Source organism: Panthera tigris, chromosome A1, assembly GCF_018350195.1.
Source record: "Panthera tigris isolate Pti1 chromosome A1, P.tigris_Pti1_mat1.1, whole genome shotgun sequence".
NCBI lineage: Eukaryota > Metazoa > Chordata > Mammalia > Carnivora > Felidae > Panthera > Panthera tigris.
The window spans coordinates 157,589,866-157,608,688 of NC_056660.1; the positions used below are offsets into that span (position 1 = coordinate 157,589,866).

General features: G+C 41.1%; 1 protein-coding gene and 2 long non-coding RNA genes across 5 annotated transcripts in view; 2 read left to right on the forward strand and 1 right to left on the reverse strand.

The window, feature by feature from the left end:
- LOC122239717 overlaps positions 1 to 12,142 on the forward strand; it is a 105,428-nt gene extending 93,286 nt beyond the window's left edge. Inside the window, exon 3 of the long non-coding RNA XR_006219128.1 lies at positions 12,086 to 12,142. This is a non-coding gene — a long non-coding RNA (uncharacterized LOC122239717). The remainder of the gene's footprint in view (positions 1 to 12,085) is intronic.
- LOC122239718 overlaps positions 1 to 15,298 on the reverse strand; it is a 45,326-nt gene extending 30,028 nt beyond the window's left edge. Inside the window, exon 1 of the long non-coding RNA XR_006219130.1 lies at positions 15,090 to 15,298. This is a non-coding gene — a long non-coding RNA (uncharacterized LOC122239718). The remainder of the gene's footprint in view (positions 1 to 15,089) is intronic.
- A 261-nt stretch (positions 15,299 to 15,559) lies between these two features.
- The window catches only part of CAST (calpastatin), a 107,793-nt gene continuing 104,529 nt past the window's right edge, over positions 15,560 to 18,823 (forward strand). For 2 of the 3 annotated variants that reach the window (XM_042990587.1, XM_042990617.1), the window contains exon 1: positions 15,560 to 15,718. In XM_042990587.1, coding sequence (XP_042846521.1) covers positions 15,644 to 15,718 — 75 coding nt within the window. In that variant the 5' untranslated portion in view covers positions 15,560 to 15,643. Of the gene's footprint in view, positions 15,719 to 16,255; positions 16,393 to 18,823 lie in introns of those variants that run through there. The other variant, XM_015536089.2, reaches the window with a different exon arrangement.

Consider the following 18,823-nt stretch of genomic DNA (forward strand, 5'->3'; position numbering starts at 1 on the left):
CTTCATTTTTCTTGTCCCTTAATTGTGATATAACAATAAGTTGTTAACTGATTAACTTATTCTTATTAACATCTGAGTAAAGTCATATAAGAGCTTATATTATGTATGTGTACTCCTGAAAGATACAGCATTCAGCTTTTCATTATTGGAGTCCCTGTGACCACCATTTCTGCCCCCAGCTTTTTTTCCTCTGGAACACTTCAAGTATTACATCTTATATTTTCCATTGCATCATTTTAATATAAGCAAGATGATCACATGTGCAATAATGCTTGTCAACTGTGAATCTTAAAATATAAACAAATGGTATATAATTCATTCCTTCAGTGGTTTTGGCTGAGTGCTATCAGCATGCTTTATGACACAGGGCACTTAAGTAAAGGCTTCACCATGGAGTCATCTAAACATACATTTTCTTCCTTGTATATGACCATGGGCTAATTGTATCTGTAGACAGATTTATAATTAGGTACTATGCATTACTCTGTTCAGTTTTCTTCCTTATGTCTCTCTCCCAGGATTTTAATTGAGCACTATTTAATGTTCCAGCTAAAATGATATTAAGTCAATTATCTTTGCTTAAAAATATCTCTGTCACCCATTTGCTTTGATTATCAAAGCAAAAGGAAACAATACAACCAGAGTTGGAAGGCACTTCAGGGTGGTCTAGATCTTGCATGACTTGAATCATGTGTCTTCTTAGGACTGGCCCTAATAGTGGTCATCTGACTTCTCTTCAGGTAACTATGGCAGGTAGGATTCTGTGCTGCTAAAGGGCACGCACGGGCTTTAGACTCAATTAAACATAGGTATGAATCACAGCTCTGGTACTTAGCTGTGAGCTCTCAGGCAATTTACTGAATCTGTCTGAGTCTTGGTGTCTTTATCTGTAAAACAAGCCTACTAATCCATACCTTGCAGGGCTATTATTTTAAAAAATATGTTTCAATGACTTTTGATCTATGCACAGATTGAACACATGTCTTTATTTCTTCTCTCTCCTGAAGCCCCACTAAAAGGAGAGTAAATGAATTTAAAACAAATAGGCAGATTATAAACCCACGAGGCTGAAAAGAATGGAACAGGAGACAATGGAACAGATATGAGATCAACACATTTGTAGAAAAAGGCAAGTGGAAGTGAAATGGTGGAAAGTGACTTTTACATCCTGCGAGCCTACAGAGAATCTACTGACAAGCAAGTGAGGTGGAATGTCACTTTGTAGGTTGAGGGTTTAAAGGTAGGACATGGCTGAACAGAGGGAGATGGGTGAAAACCATAGATGGCAGTTAGTGACTCAGGCCCTTTCTTCCACCTCACACAGCAAGGTAACTATACCTTTCCGAGCTCAAATGAGTTGGGAAATTCACAAAGAGGACACTGAAGAGGGGATAAGAAAATTAGAGGATCAATTCAGGACATGCCACAGAGTGGAGATAGGATCAAATAATATGGCTCTCAGGACTCTTTGGACAGACATGTGCAATGCCTCAGACACACTTTATCAAGACAGAAACCGAGATTGCAAAGGTGGCTTAATCTAGGCCACAAAGCAGATCACTGAGGAAGAAGGACTTAGAAATCTGGTTCCTGGACTTCAAATTTTTGAGACATGGTAAATAATGGATTCTGGGAGAAGCTACACCTCCAGTCCCAAGCATCAGTGGCCTTTCATGGAAAAAGAACTTTAATCATGCCTACTGAAACAAAGTATTGCAACATCAGACAGCCACTCAGGCCAGGAAAACATAGTGAAAGAAACACAGTAATGCACCGTCCTGGGCAGAAACCAAGGGCTACAGCAGGAATCTGAGGCTTTCTGACATGAAGCAAACAAATCTTTTTTAAAAACAAATCAAGCAGCAAAAAGCTGAGCCTTTTATCAACTTTAAGTCCTTTTAGCAATTGTATGATATTAAACTGTATGAAACTGCCACCTCTGTAGGTTGAAAATTCTGAATATAGGCAATTTTAGACAGTTCAGCCTACTAATAGGAGTAGAGAGGTTTCTTTCCGTATGATTGCCTCTATTTCTATAGCATAGCTATACTTGTGTGGAGGTACCAACAACTCCTGCAACAAAAGTATGAGTAGTGTACCTGCCGTGTGCTGACACTCTTCTAGACTCTGGGGATAAATCAGTGAGCAAGACAGATGAACTCACTGCTAGATTAGTCAGATGTGGCTTAACAGGCCATCTTTATTGAGTATGATTCCCAGAGCTGGGACTATAGAGTCAGTACAACCTGTGATGAATTCCTGGCTCTGTGTTCTTAATGAATAAGTGTGTGTGTGTGTGTGTGTGTGTGTGTGTGTATGTATGTGTGTGTGTGTGTGTGTGTGTGTGTATTCTTTCCCAGATTCACAGGCAGAGTAAGTACTCTATACACTTTAACCATTATGTTTATTAGCACTTACTGAAAGAACCCTCCTTCAAAGACTTTACCATTTAAAGAAAAATAATATACAAATATTCTAATTTAAGTGCTAATGCTTCAATGCCCAGTGAGAAATAGGTTTGTTAGGTCAGGAGGCTAAACTTGACAACGTAGAGCATTCATGAGTGTTGCCAAGTGACTGTATTCTGAAAGAGTTAGACTGGAAGGACCGATGCGGAAGTGAGTTTTCAGACAAGTTCTGAAAGTGAGTTTTCAGACAAGTTCTGAAAGTGAGTTTTGAAAGAGGGGAAGAAGAAACAACTTGCATAAGAAGGTTCAAACCCTCCTGGGAAATGTAACTAAAAGGTAGATTAGTCTTCCCAGAGAAAAGTGATATTTTTAGCCTTTCTTCCTAGGAATGTTGTGGAAACACAACCTGAATTGAAAATGTAGTTTACTCTTTCCAGACTAAATGCTACAATCAGAATTCACATTCACCGGGGGCATTTCCTAGTATAGGAAAAAACTGGAGAAGGCCACAGCCCATTTTGAACTGGGGCTTTTTTACTTGTGTCCTAATAGTCCCCATTCTGAGTGTATTGGTTTGCCAGGACAGCCATAAACTGAGTTAAAGCTGGCTTAGAATAACAGAAACTTATTGTGTCACATTTCTGGAGCCTAGCCGTCCAAATGCAGTGTCAGCAGGGCCAGGCCCCTTCTGAAGGTGCTGGGGGAGGATCTGTTTGAGGCAACCTCACTTTAACTTGATTATTTCTGGAAAGTCTTATTTTCATATAAAGCTGTATTCTGAACTATGGGGTTAATATCTTTTTTGGAGGGACACAATTCACCCCATTACACTAAGAAAAAGGAAACTGGCCTAATCATAAAAAGTGATTTTGGCCAGTATAGCAAAGTGATACCTCTTAGGAAATAATCCAAAATTCATTTAAGTGAAAATCCTACTAAAGCAAAACAGTTTTACAAAGCCAAGAAGCCTCTTTGCAAGGAGGCTGTTTTTCACCACAGAAGTGTTATATGGATTTGAATAACAACCAATGCCTTTGGAGCTAAACTGGATCTAATTAACAAACACAGTATAATGAAACCAGAAGGGTACTGTTGAGCCTGCAGTATGGAGAACTGAGCTGTTAAGAGAGTTGTTGATTTTCCTTCTGTATTTGTCACTAAGACAGCAAACCACTCAAGTGTCCCCTCCACCTAACCCATCACAAACATAACTGTTGCCCCTAGTGGAAAAGCCAAGCAACTCACAGAAACAAAAATAATCCAGGGCTCAGAATTGTTCCAGAAAATGGTAGCAGAGGGGTTAGTATATTTATTACAACTTTTCCTTTGCTACTTCACAACAGAGAATTTGGGCATCAGTTAAGCTTTCCCATCCCCTCCCGTAGTTCTGGAAAGTGATTTCCAGAAGCATAATTTATTTCAAGAAAACAAAGTTAAAAATTTTGGAAATTCTAAGTGATAAAGTTTAATCTATGTTATACATACACTTAATATGTAATATTTATTTATTGGTTATCTAGAACTTCAAATGACAAAGAAAAATACTGTATATGTTTAAAAAAAATATGTTGAGGGGCACCTGGGTGGCTCAGTTGGTTAAGCACCCAACTTCGGCTCAGGTCATGATCTCATGGGTCTGTGGGTTTGAGCCCCATGTAGAGCTCTGTGCTGACAGCTCCAAGCCTAGAGCCTGCTTAGTATTGTGTGTCTCCCTCTCTCTCTGCCCCTCCCCCACTCGTGTTCTGTCTCTCTCAAAAATGAACATTAAACATTTTTGAAAAATAAGTTGAATAATTTAAAAAAGACAGTGAAAGGCAACTCTCCTTCCCACTTCACCTCCCTAATCTCCCAATTTCCTCCCCAAAGGCAACTATTATTTATAGTTTGTTATGTATCATTCCAGATACATAAGGAATACATTCCAGCACAAGGAATACATATGTGGTTCTATAGAAAGTTCATAAAATATATGCCTCTTTTTTATTATTTTATATACTATGAATACCATATATGCCATTCTTCACACTGCCTCTTTCAGTTATTAATACATCTAATACATCTTATAAAAAGAGTCCATATCAACTCACAGAAATCTCTTTTTTAAATGGCTGCATAATGTCCTATTATGTGGTTGTTTTACACTATATTTAGCTGTTCCCTACTGGTAAACATTTAGCTGGTTTCTAGTTTCTCACTATTATGAACAATGCTGTAAAGAACAGTTTTTTTGTGTGTGTCTTTATACATATGTATATACAAGTGTATTTGTTAGAGAAACTCCTAAAAATGGAATCACTAGTGAAAAGATACACACATTTACATTTTTGACAGATGTTTGCCAAATTGCCAACCAAAAATTGTTGGATCAATTTATATTCCCATTAACAATGTGAGATGGGACCTATTTCTCTATCACATTGCCAGTGCCATGTATTATTAATCTTTTGTGCTTTTCCCAATCTAATAGGATAATAATGGGATCAGATTTGGTTTTAATATGTATTTGTTTTATTTTGAATCAGATTGGAGCATCTTTCCACATGGTAATAAGACATTTATATTCCTTTATCTCTGAATTCTCTATTTGTATCCTTTGCAGTGTTTCTATTGAATTGTTGATTCTACTATTGGCTTATAGTCATGTGTAGATTGTCTTTATTTACACATTTATTTTCTATGAGGAATTTTAAAATTTTAATACAGTCTTTTGTTTACCTTTTTGTTAATCTTTTAATCTTTTCTTAATCTTTTCCTTTAAGGCTTCTAGGTTTTGTGTCATATTTTATTTTGTTTCCTAATTTTTTAATTTATTTTTGAGAGAGAGAGAGAGAGAGAGAAAGAGGGAGAGAGAGAGAGAATCCCAAGCAGTATCTGTCAGTGCAGAGCCTGATGTGGGGCTCGAGCTCACTAATGGTGAGATCATGATCTGAGCTGAAATCAAGGTTCAGACACTTAACTGACTGAGCCACAGTCATATTTTAGAAAGAGCTTTCTAATGTAAGATTGTAAAAAATATTGTCCTCTGACACAAAATTTGAGATGCTTTTACAGTGTTTTCTCGCTCACTGACATCTTTAAAAAGATAATTATTTAGAAAGAACTATACAAACTCACATTTCACCTCTTGGAAAGCAGCAGTCACACTATCTTATACATTTAATTTAGAATATCTACTTTTCCAAAGCACTAGAATCTTAAAAATTTAAAGTTTAGATTGAGAGATTAAGAAAAAGAGAATCCTTGTCAATTGTAATAATCTTTGAAAATCTTACAAGTGGAATTACATTTGAAACATATAAAATAGGAATAATTTTTACATTTAAGAATAATTTGGGGGGCTTCTGGGTGGCTCAGTTAGTTAAGCATCTGACTTTGGCTCAGGTCATGATCTCACGGTTTATGGGTTCAAGCCCCACATCAGGCTATGTGCTGACAGCTCGGAGCCTGGAGCCTGCTTCAGACTCTGTGTCTCCCCCTGCTCCTCCCCCGCGTGTGCTCTGTCTTTCTCTGTCTCTCAAAAATAAATAAACGTTAAAAAAATTAAAATAAAAAAAGAATAATTTGGGTAGGTAGGGTGTACTTAGTGACTTACTTCCAAAGAACAGAGTATGGAAAGGGAGAGATGTTAACTTCTCAGTGGAGAAACCTGGCAAACATGACCTTACCCCAGTGATGGAGGTTGACATCATCACTGATAAATCACATGGATATCATGGATCCTCCATACAATGTGATAAGAAGGCCAGTTACTAGTATAGTGTTCCTCCAAACTGCAAGTCTTAGCCTAATCATGAGAGAAACATCAGATTTGTTTTCAAATTGAGGAAAATTCTACAAAACATCTGACCACTATTCACAAATTCAAAATTGCCAAGGTTGTGTAAAACAAGGAAAGCCTGAAAAACTGTCACAGACCACAGAGGAGACTAAGGAGACATGACTGCAGTGTGATATCCTAGACCAGAATCTCAAGCAGAACAAGGACCTTAATGAAATAACTGGTGAAATCCACATGAAGTCTGCAGTTTAGTTAATAGCAATGTACCAGTGTTGGTTTCATAATTTTGACAAATGTATCATGTTGATGTAAGATGGTGACATTAGGGGAAGCAGAAACTGGGAATGCTCTACTTTGGAAAGATAATCTTTGCAACTTTCTTGTATATCTAAAATTACTCCAGGGGCACCTGGGTGGCTCAGTTGGTTAAGCATCCCACTCTTAAGCTCAGGTCATGATCCTAGGGTCATGAGATCGAGCACTGTGTCAGGCTCTGTGCTGAGTATGGAGTCTCCTTGGGATTCTCTCTCTCTCTCTCTCTCTCTCTCTCTCTCTCTCTCTCTCTCTCCCTTGCCCCAAATTATGCCAAAACAAAATTTTAATAGAAAATTAATTTCAGGGGTGCCTGGGTGGCTCACTCAGTTAAGCGTCTGATTTGGTTTGTGAGTTGAGCCCTACATCAAGCTCTGTGCTGACAGCTTGGAGCCTACAGCCTGCTTCAGATTCTGTGTCTCCCTCTCTCTCTCTCTGCCCCTCCCCAACTTGTGCTCTGTCTCTCTCAAAAGTAAATGTTAAAAAAAAATAAAATTAATTTGATATTTAACAAGAATATTCTGAGAATAAACACCCCTAAAATATTTTAAATAAAATTTCATTTGAAATGACCATTTTTAAGTCCTAAAGATAATTTTCCTACAGTTCATTCCTGCCTTAAGTGGCTGATCAACATGAAATGTGAATCTGCCAAGTAACAAAATTACTTTTGCTATGAGTACCTTTTTAAAATGTCTTGGAGAAATTGCAAATGTCAGTGAGTATGGAGAAGAGTAAGTGACCATCCTTGTAGGAGGATCTTAAAGTGTCCTTTTGAAATTCACACATAGTCCTCATGTTAAGGACAAGGTTTATAAGAAAGAGTTTGTTTTTTTTTTTATAACAGCTTAATTGAAATATGATTTATATACTATACAATTCACCTGTTTTAACTATAAATTTCAGTGGTTTTTAGTATCTTAATAGACATGTAAATCAGCAGTCAATTTTGGGACATTTTCATTACCTCAAAAAGAAACCCCAAACCCTTTAGCTATCACCCTCCTGTCCTCACAACCAGTGCCCCCCCCAACCCTAAACAACTACTAATCTTTCTGTCTCTATAGATTGGCCTATTCTGACATTTCATATAAATGAATGATATATAACCTTTTGTAACTGGCTAGTATTATTTTTATATTCTCCAGATACACTCTGAAGAACAGATAGCTAAAGTACCTTAGAAAAATTAACTTTTATCACTCCAGGTATTAAACCACTCATTTAAAAATATAATCTCCGGGTGCCTGGGTGGCCCAGTTGGTTGAGCGTCTGACTTCGGCTCAGGTCATGATCTCACAGTTGGTGGGTTTAAGCCCCGCATCGGGCTCTGTGCTGACCGCTCAGAGCCTGGAGCCTGTTTCAGATTCTGTGTCTCCCTCTCTCTCTTCCCTCCCCTGTTCACGCTGTGTCTCTGTCTCAAAAATAAATAAACATTAAAAAAAATTTTTTTTTAATATAATTTTTTTAAAAATATAATCCCCATCCCAACGCATTATACATCCCATCCATATATAAACATTCCATTTCAAATTCCATGACAAGTTTTATTTTGTATATATAGCAAAGAATAAATACAGAGAAGTGATGAGGAGCACCAGCTAGAGAGCTAGACCACTTGATTCAAATGCTAACAGAGTCACTTAGCAGCTGTGTAACCCAGGGCAAATTCAACCTCTCTGGGCCTTAGTTTCCTCTTCTATAGCATGTTTCCTACTTCCTAAGGGTGCAATGAATGAATATATGCAAATTTATGCAAAGTCCTTAAAAACTTGAATAAAATCTTGCCATTTGCAACTATGTGGATGGAACTAGAGTGTATCATGCTAAGTGAAGTAAGTCAGAGAAAGACAAATATCATATGATGTCACTTATATGTGGAATTTAAGAAACAAAACAGATGAACCTAGAGGAAGGGAAGCAAAGATAAGATAAAAACAGAGAGGGAGACAAACCATAAGAGACTCTTATATACAGAGAACAAACTGAGGGTTGCTGGAGGGGAGGTGGGTAGGGGAATGGGGTAAATGGGTGATGGGCACTAGGGAGGGCACTTGTTGAGAGGAGCACTGGGTGTTATATGTAAGTGATGAATCACTAAATTCTAGTCCTGAAATCATTATTATACTATATGTTAACCAACTTGGATTTAAATTTTTTAAAAAGTTTCTAATATATAGTAAATACTATATGTTTTCTACATATTTACTGTATCAACTGTGAGAGCCATTCAGTACCATTAGTACCACCAAGTGTTTAGACAGTTCTCTTGACCTTCTAATCTTATATGATCAGATTTTCTACTTCAGGTATCTTCCTAAATTCCCCAGTCTATGTCTTTTATCTTTTGAAGAAAGAAGTTTAGCCTGGGGGGAAAAAAAAAACCAAAACAATATGTTCTTACTCATCCCATAAGTGTTTAGGGAGGACATATTATGTGCCAGGCATAGTCTCAAGTTCTAGGAATAAGACTGAAATGACCCTTTTCATCACAAAGTCTAGTGTGGTAGGGTCCCCTCCCTAAGGAGAAAGAGAAAAAAGGGAGAGAAAAATTGAAAGTAACCTGGCTATGCGCCTATGTGAAATGACCCTTTTCATCACAAGGTCTAGTAGTGGGTACAAATACACAGTATGACTGGGATCAAAGAACATATTAATATGCACAAAGATTTCACCTCCATTGGGCCTTCTAGGAAGAATTATATCATCACAGAAGGAAACAAGGAAAGAACATCTTCTGGTTCGATTTGGAGGGTTTATAGAAAAAGTTTTGGAGCATGGAGGAAATAATGGAACTAAGATAGAAAGAGAAAGGATTTGGGGGGACATCTGAGTGGCTCAGTTGATTAAGCATCTGACCCTTGATTTTGGCTCAGATCATGGTCTTGTGGTCTTGAGATCAAGCCATGCATCAGGTTCTGGCTGGATGTGGAGCCTGCTTAAGATTCTCTCTGCTCTTCTTCTGCTTGCTTGCATGTATGCACATACATGTTCTCTCTCTCTCTCTCTCTGTCTCTCTCTCTCTCTCAAAAAATAAATATTTTAAGAATTAAAATAAACTAAAAAATAAAAATAAAAAAGGAAAAGGATTTTTAAAGATGTTTTGCTGAGTGTTCAGATTGTGGACCCACTCGGGAATTTTCTATTGCAGTAAAGATGAAAATGCTTTTAGTTACTTTTGGACCACTGGACCACTTTTTATTTAAATATAAGCTGCATTTAGGATTAGGCTGTCAGAATCTTTGACTTGATATGGACAATAGACAGCTACAATGTAATGCACGGTTGCCAAAAGTTAGTGCTTTGGAAAAGGGAAGGGAGGAGTGCTCCAGGGGGGTGGGAAATGAGCAAAGGCAGAACTGGGAAGAGCCAAGAATGTTCCAGGATCTGAAAGCAGAAGGGCATGCCTGGAGCACAGCCCCATGAAGGCACAAGCCAGACCCTGCAGGCCCTGGGAGGCCATGTTAAGGGATCTAAACTTCATTCTGTTGGCAATAAGGAACCATCAAGGACTGTAAACAAGGAAGAGAGATGAGTCATACAGCACTAGTCAGTTGTTGGCCCCAAGAGTATACTGACTCAGAACTGAACTGTTTTCAGGGACCCATACCCCGAGGATGCAGAGACACAGACCTAAGGGAATTAGTAAGGAAGGTGGAAGACAGCTGAAGGCTTATAGCTTACTAGCAAATGACCTATAGAGCAATCTTTTTTTTTTTTTTTTTTGCTTTTTGCTTTAAAACAACTAAACAAAACTAGAAAATAAAAATTTTATTTTCCCTTTATTTCTAACCATTCTTTGCAGTCAAATTTTAAAATTGTCGTTTCCATGTATCTAGATGGCAGTATTCACGGCATGGCTGCTCTGTGAAATAAATTGTTCTTCAGTGACCCCTCTGGAAGGCAAATGTCATCGTAAAAGGGGGAGAAATTTAATTAAATGGGTAATATCATCAGACCTAATGTTTAGTTGCATAGCAACGTGACAGCGTACTTTGGTAATATCAATTCCTTCCTCAATACTATTTGCCAAGTTTTACGGTGTTCTATCGCACTGAGGACTGTAATGTGTGTGATAAGCTATCCAAATCCCCTTCAGGAATACAAAAGCCCTTATTCCAGCTCCTAGGAGTGCCCCAGCAGACAGCCCTCATCTCTCAGCTCCTTTTGGGGGTTATACAGCTTAAGGGAGTCACTTCCCTCCCTGGAAGCCATGCTCCCTCACTCCTGGCCATACCCAAGAACAGTGATGCAGGCTTGAAAGGACTCAGCCCTCTCTCACCAGCCCCCAACCGTTCTGAAGGGCTTCCTGTCCTGGTGGTCATTCCCTGCAGGGTTGTTATGGGAGGCTTCTACTGGATCTGCACCCCAGCTCAACTTCTCTGTTGACCCATCCTTCCCTCCCTCCCACAGATGTTGATCCCTTGAGTACTCCCTAATAAAGCCCTGAAAAGGAGGTATGATCTCAGTCCTCTTCGGTCCACACTGACAACAAATAGGCTGAAGAACAAGACCTGAAGGTATTCTGCAGGTGTTTTACTATCTGCAGGCACTAAAGGATGAGAAATAAAACATGAGGGACTAGCTATGGGTATGTGTGTGATGCAAGTTCCTGTTTGGTAACAGTGAAAACTTGAAAGATGACTTCATCTGCTGCTTATTCTCTTTGCTTTCTTCATCCTCTGTCCCTCCATCCTTCCATCTCCATTCTTTCTCCCTCCTGCCACCCCATCGGCCACCCATACACAAGCCCAACATGATCTGAGAAGCAAGGTATCTTCATCCATTCAGGCTGCTATAACAAAAGGGGTGCCTGGGTGGCTCAGTTGGTTAAGCGTCCAACTTTGGCTCTGATCATGATCTCACGGTTCGTAAGTTCAAGCCCTGCATCAGGCTCTGCACTGATGGTGCAGATCCTGCTTGGGATTCTCTCTCTCTCCCTCTCTCTCTGCCCCTTCAGCGTTCTCTCATTCTCTTTCAAAATAAATTTAAAAAACTGTTAAAAAAAAAAAAAGTACTACAGGCTGGAGAGCTTACACAACATAACAGAAATGTTCTTCTCGCAGCTCTGGAGGCTGGAAGTCTGTGATCAGGGTGCCAGTAAGTTTGAGCGAGGGGACTTTTCCTAGCTGCACACTTTTCATTGTATTCTCACATGGCAGGAAGGGCAAAGGAGCTCTCCTGGGACATCTTTTATAAGGGCATTAATCTCCATGAGAGCTCCGCCCTCATGAATTAATCATCTCTTAAAGGCCCCACCTCCTAATGCCACCACATTGGGCATTAGGATTTTATTATGGGAATTTGGGGGGCACAACAACATTCAGACCGTAGCACATGGCCAAACTCCTGTGATCTAAACGCATTCTCTTACTGACTAGCACCTCTTCATCTCCTTTATCACAGAACTTCACCACTGAAGCCATTCTTCTGGATAATTCAACAGTCAGAATCATGAAGTTCCTGGATACACACATGTTATAAGGGAAAGGAGGGTCTGAAACTTTGCATATTATTCCTATGTCTTTGGTTATTTGCAAGGATGCTTCTTTTTTCCTTTTTCTTTTTTTTTCTCTGGTTTACTCAGGAAAATGTCACTACAAAGTGAAGCAAACCTGGCTGAGAGTCTCAAGATGGCAGACAGGACAGGTAAGTTTTGGTGGGACTGGCAGGCACTTGGACATCAGCCAGAAGGTACAGGCTTTCTGGAGGTAACCTCCATTCCAGAAATATGTGGTGTTGTAGAAAGAAATATCAACCAAAGGAAGGGGACTATTCAAACTGTGAGTACCTCAGAAAACTACTCTGAGTCCTCCTCAATCTCACCCCCTGGCTGGGTTACCAAAACCCTCTCAGTTGTCAGATCTAATAGACACTCTTCATACGTTGTCTGATGCAACTTTTGAGTGAAATTTTAAGTGTTTATTTATTTATTTGAGGAGAGAGAGAGAAAGAGAGAGAGTACAAGTAGGGGAGGGTAGAGAGAGAGAAGGAGAGAGAGAACCCCCAACAGGCTCCCTGCTGTCAGGGCAGAGCCTGACACAGGGCTGGAACTCAGGAACTGTGAGATCACTACCTGAGCTGAAATCAAGAGTCGGAGGCTTAACCAACTGAGCCACCCAGGTGCCCCTGAGTGAAATTTCATACTGTGGACCAGTCCTTCCTTTTAGAAACCCCTCATTCCTTGGCCTCTGGTGCTTACTTCTTTACTGGATTCCTTCTGCCTCACTCTAGCTCCTTCTCAGGTTCCACTGGCTTCTTCTCTGGACTCCATCACGTCTTTGTTTTTCTCATTTTACATGCTTCTGGATGAAAAGTGATGGGGTCCTCAATAGCTCCAGCAGCAGTGGGGATAAAGAGGACATACAACGTGAAGGCTGATTGGAGGAGGTTTCCAACTCACTCAAGTCAAACATCAGGAGAGGAAGCAGCCCCTGAGCTCCCTTCCTCCCCAGCCAGCCCACCCTTGCATCAGAGCCAGAAGTCCCATAGTTCTGCCGGAATATCTTTGCCAGCCCTTTCCCTTATCCCACGGTCATGTAGTGGTGGATTTATTTGCCTTTCCCCCTAGACCGTGAGGTCCTTGGTACCTCCAGAGTCTGACACATTGCAGTCATCCTGTTACTGAGTAAAGGAATGAGGTACTTAAAATATGTACAAATAAAAATGTAGCACAAGTTGCCATATATACTTAAAATGAGCTTCCCTAAGATGCTCAAATGCTGGGCGTGGTATCAAAGTTCAAATTTCTCACGGACCATAGAGCAAGTGAAAACACCATCCTTCAACTTATTTGTAATTCTTCTTTACTCATAGTCATTAATGCACAGTTTAGCTCAAAATTGTTTCTGCTTATGTGAGTTCCAACTCTCAAGCAAAGCCTGAAGGCTAATGTCATTATCTCTTGTAGATTTTCATATCAATTATACTACCTACTACAGTTACTGCTCAGTAAATAGTAAGTTGATAAATGGATTTATTACTCCTAAACTTGGACCAGCAGCTCCAGCCAGGCAGGTAGGCTCTTTTATATTTCCTGAACTGCCCCATCCCTCTTCTGTCCACATCCCACCATGCAGCCAGTCCACTCAAGCCTCCTTTCTCTTCCTATAATCACCAAAACCCACAGAACCCCAAACTCCCAAAATAGATTTGTACTTATTCATACCTGTATGTCTCTCAATGTCACCCAAATGATCATGCATTACAAATGCCATATGACTTCAGCAAAACTCTAAGTACCTGGAGGGCAGGGAATGTGTATTTTCATCTTTACATCATTCCTTCTATAATTTCTTTCACAGTTCTTTACAAGGAAGACTTTTAAGAGGTGTAAAACTAACTGGTATAAGTTCAATTTTAAATACTCTGTCAGAAAAATACCTCACATTTTAATCAACCAACCATTATTCATCCGGATCTAAAACCTGAACCTTGGAGCACCTGGGTGGCTCAGTCAGTTAAGATCCCAGCTCTTGGTTTCAGCTCAGGTCATGACCTCACAGTTTGTGAGATTGAGCTCCGCGTCTGGCTGTGTGCTGACAGCATGGAGCCTGCTTGGGATTCTCCCTCTCTCCCTCTCTGTCAAAGTAAATAAATAAATTTTAAAACCTGAACCTAGGTTCTCTAGGCTCTGAAGTAAGGAAATGTTTCAGTTCCTGGGACCACAGGTGGGGCTGCCTATACCTGGCTCCTATTAGTTTTGGTGTGTGTGTGTGTGTGTGTGTGTGTGTGTGTGTGTGTTTTAAATTACTTTAGGTGTTTAGTTGCAAGTCATTTTTTCAGGCTTATGACATATTTCCCCAATTATCAATGTAATTCATACTATCAATTGATTTTCCTTGAATGGACAATCATAGACCCCTTGTCGAAGTTGTTACATTTTTACCTATAAATTCTAAGCTGGTAGCCTGTGTGTTGGAACTACTAGGTATAAATGGTAATAAGTAAACAACTGTTTAAAAGGAAATCCATTTAAATCATCCCTCTCTCCTCCCCGCATCAAGAAACCTGCTAGCCAGTAAAAGAAGTCAAAATCCCTAAAAATGAGAGAGGAGAGGGAAACAAGAATTCATCCTGCCAAGCTCAATGTAGCATGACAAATCTTTTCCTACAATCTGGCTTCTCTCTCTCCAACTGTCTAAAACACAACACTGCAGACAGAGGCCACCCCCAGGCCCAAAGTGTCATTGTCACTGCTGGGAAACAGGTTTTTTTCTGTCAGGTCTGAGCACAAATCCGCAGCAACCGATGGCCAAAGTCTCCGCAGAGGAGCATTTTCTAGACAGGCTTGTTACATTTCACTTACAGGCCCAAACCAGGAAGTGCGGTTTAAGATGAGCCAAAGACAAAAAACACTTCAGCCTCGGTAACAAAACCCAGCCAGGATCCAGAAAGCCTATAGAGGTTTAAATTGGGGACTATTTGGTTTGGATTGGAACCTCGGGCTTCCTACCCTTAAACGTTTCTAAACTTTCAAATCGCGCCCCCCTGCCCAAAAAAGCCACCAAAGAGAGACGACATAAAACATGCACAGGAGCGCGCACACAACCTACACAAACACACACATCTACACAAACACACGCACAGACCAATTTGTTTTTGTGATCCGCTTCCTTGTCTAGGCGGTCCAGGATTTAAGTCGGTAAATTCTTCTCCAAACTAAACCAGGGCAGATAGCAGAAAAAGGGTCTAATTCTGGAGATTTTTAAGAAGGGTCGAGGCGTAGACTGGCCACGCCCGGGTCTCGCTCTCCCGTTGCACAACTGCAAGCTAAGTCTGGGCAAGTCCAAGGAGGAACCCTGAGACCTCCAGCCCCTCCTTCCCGCAACCCACGGGAGCAGCAAAGTCCTGGGAGGAGGGGAGGATCCCTGGGTGAGGCTAACGGGGCCGAGGGTGTTAAATTTCAGCCCCGGAGCCTTGTACCGCTAAAGCGGGGGCCGCCGCCAGCTGCGGGCAGGAAGGGGAGGACCCAGCCGTGCGAGGGGGAGCCCCCGCTCGGGCTCAGGGCTGGGTCGGAAAAGCTGCCTCACGGGCGCGCCCGCCGGCCCTCTGCTCCGTTCCTCCCTCCCAGAGCTCCCCGCCTGGCCCTCCCTTCTAGTCTCCGCGGCGCCCTCGCGAAGGCAGCGTTTGCAGCGGCCTTGCTATGTCTCAGCCGGGCCAGAAGCCCGCGGCCTCCCCGCGGCCCCGGCGCGCTGCAGCGGCCCGCCAAACCCAGGAGGTGAGTGGCGCTCCAGCGGGAACCACAGGGTTGGGCGCCGGGAGACCAGGGCCCATAGCCGCGGGACACCTCTTCTGGGCGTAACCTGTCTGGCCTCCAGCACCGTGCGCCCCCTCCCAGGCCGGAATAGGGCGCGGGGCTCAGTGCCCGCCTCTGGGCAGGTGGCTGGTGGTGGCAGGTTATTCCCGGACTGGGGCCAAGTGCACTGGGCGTGGCACGAACTCAACAGGGGCTGGCCCGCGCCGGGAAAAGTTGGAAGGTAAGAGGTGGGTGAAATGAGGATAGGGATGAGAGGAGGAAAAAAGTTCACTCGGGACCCCTAGAGTGGGTGGGGTGGTTTAACTGGACCGCGGGATCCTCTTTTCCGTCTAAAGCCCAGGCTGCAGGGCGTGGCTGCCTGGAGAAATAACACATCTTCCCTAACCAGCCTCGAGCCAAATCGGGCGGGGCGGGGCCAGCCGGCCGGGGCGGGGCCTGCATCGGGCACCGCCCCGTTGCCCTCCCCCCTGACAGCTGCGGGGCTCGCCGAGCTCAGAGCGCGTCCGCTCCAAGCAGGCGAAGTGAGAACCCTCCACCTTCTGTACCGCACACCGCGTCTCCGCCGGGCCCTCCGCCGCACGGCTCTGAGCAAACCGGTTATCGCCATGGCGTTCGCAAGCTGGTGGTACAAGACGGTAAATAGGAGCGATCGTGCCTGGGCAGGAACGGGAAGGGACTGTGTTTGCTTTGCCTTTCCGGGATTGCGGACGAAGTATTGTTGGGGAAGGGGTGGGGACCAGGTGGGACCTCCTCTCAGGACTTAGGTTAGGCTCCGGGAGAGGCCGAGACTCACCCTACTGTGGTATGCGCGAGCGCGTCGGGGCGTGCGAATGGATGTGAGCAGTTGCGCGAGGCTCAACTCGGCTCACAAGCTGAATGGGACAGGAATTCTTGCTGCAAAATTTCTCCCCTGGATGCGGATTCCTGGATGAACTCAGCTCTCAAGAGCTTAGATCTAGTGTTTCTAACCTGTAAGCAAAGCTCAAAACTTTTAGAGAAACGTTCTTGGACATACATTTTCCAACACAAAGGAAGAGAGGCAGCCAGGATGGGGTCAAGGAGAAAACCCCCAACTCCAAGAAGCAAAAGCAACGGAGATCAAGGCCCTTGTGGAGAATGACACAGAGAGAGCGATAGGTGTTCTGTACTTTATTCCCAAAAAAGTACACAAAAGTTGTGTTGATAGGTGAGAATCGAAATATTTATATCCCATTAATTTATGTGAAAATTTGAAAAATTTAGTACACCTCTCAGCATGTGGTATTATTAGGAAAAGCAAGGTTGTAATCAGACACACTTTAGAGAGAAACCTTATATTGGAATCAGTAAACTGTCACTGATCACCCAAATGGCCATTCATTGAGCATTTATATGCCAACCCCAGTACTGGCCTCCAAGTACACAGCAGAGAATAAGACAGTAGTTCTGTTTCTCGAAGACCAACAAGTCAACCTTTCTGAACCTCTTTCCACATCTATAAAATAAGGGCTGTAATAGGCACCAAATAAGGGTTGGTGAGGACTAATTAGATTCATGGATCAAAGTACCAGACACATTTACTTTTAATGGTAGGGAATTACAGTTTCCCTGAAGATATTTCATTGTAAATGTTTCCCATTACATTTTCTGGGCTCTTAAAATGTAACATTTATGTGCTGAAGCAAAAGTTTATTTTGAGTCATTGTTGGTCTAAGTTGGAAGGTGAGAGGTGGGTGAAATGAGGATAAGGATGAAAGGGGGAAAATGTTCACTCGGGACCCCTAGAATGGGTGGGGTGGTATAACTGGACTGCAGGATCCTCTCTTCTATCATGGTCCTAAGGTTCTTACCAAAATGCACGTGTATTATCTGCAAATATGGATGGCAGTATTCCAGAGTTAACATCAGACTTTTCTTTCCAAATTAATGGTTCTCTAAAAGAAATTATGCTGGAATATTTGACATAGTTTAAGTCAGTACTTTTAACCCTGTTATGTTTAGACATAGTCTGACATTTTGCTAAAATCTCTTATAATCCAATTTTGGAACTACTATAAATTTTTTTTTTGTCTCTTAGAATAAGCAAACTGTCTGTGATCAGCTTTGATTCTTACCAAAGCAGTGTGCCATCTAATAGAAATGTTGTGTGAGCCACATATGTAATTTAAAAATTTCCAAGTAACTACATTAGCAAAAGCAAAAACAGGTGAAATTAATGCTAATAATATACTTTATTTAACCCACTGTGTTGCAAACATTATTTCAACATATAATCAATGTACAAATCATTGAGATATTTTAGATCTTCTTTTTTATATTAATTCTTCAAAATCTAGGGTGCATTTTATACTTATAGCACATCTCAATTCATACTTGCTACTTTTTCAGGTACTCAATAGGCATGAGTGGCTAAGGGCTACCGTATTGGACTATATAGCTGTACACATGGCTTCCTAACCAATTTTGTCTGATGGTTACAAAGGGAGTGATCAGAGACCATTTTGAGAATTAAAGAAAAGCTATAGACCATTTTCCCTCAGCAAAATACACACACAAATACACAAAAGCTTACCATAAATCCTCTAAAGGTCCATAGAGCCAATTTATAATGTATGTATATATTTCACATATATACAATAAAAATTATAATATATAATAATATAATATGTAACATAATTATATAGTATTACATACTATATAATATAATATGTTATATTATATTATACTATTATAATTATATAATAATTATATATTATATAACTATATATTTTATATAATAGTATATATGTACTTTTATCAGGTATGTCATATATGTGTATGTGTGTGTGTATATATATATATATATATATATATATATATATATCATGCTCCTGGTAAATCCTATAATATCTATAAATATCCTATAAATAATATCTTTACTAGAATCCTTTAAATACTCAAAAGATTGTGAGTGACCTTTTTTTTTTTTTAATTTTAGAGACAGAGTGAAAGTGGGGAAGAGGGCAGAGGGAGAGAGAGACAGAAAGACAGAGAGAGGGACTATCTTAAGCAGGCTCCACACTCAGCAAGGAGCCTGATGCATGGCTT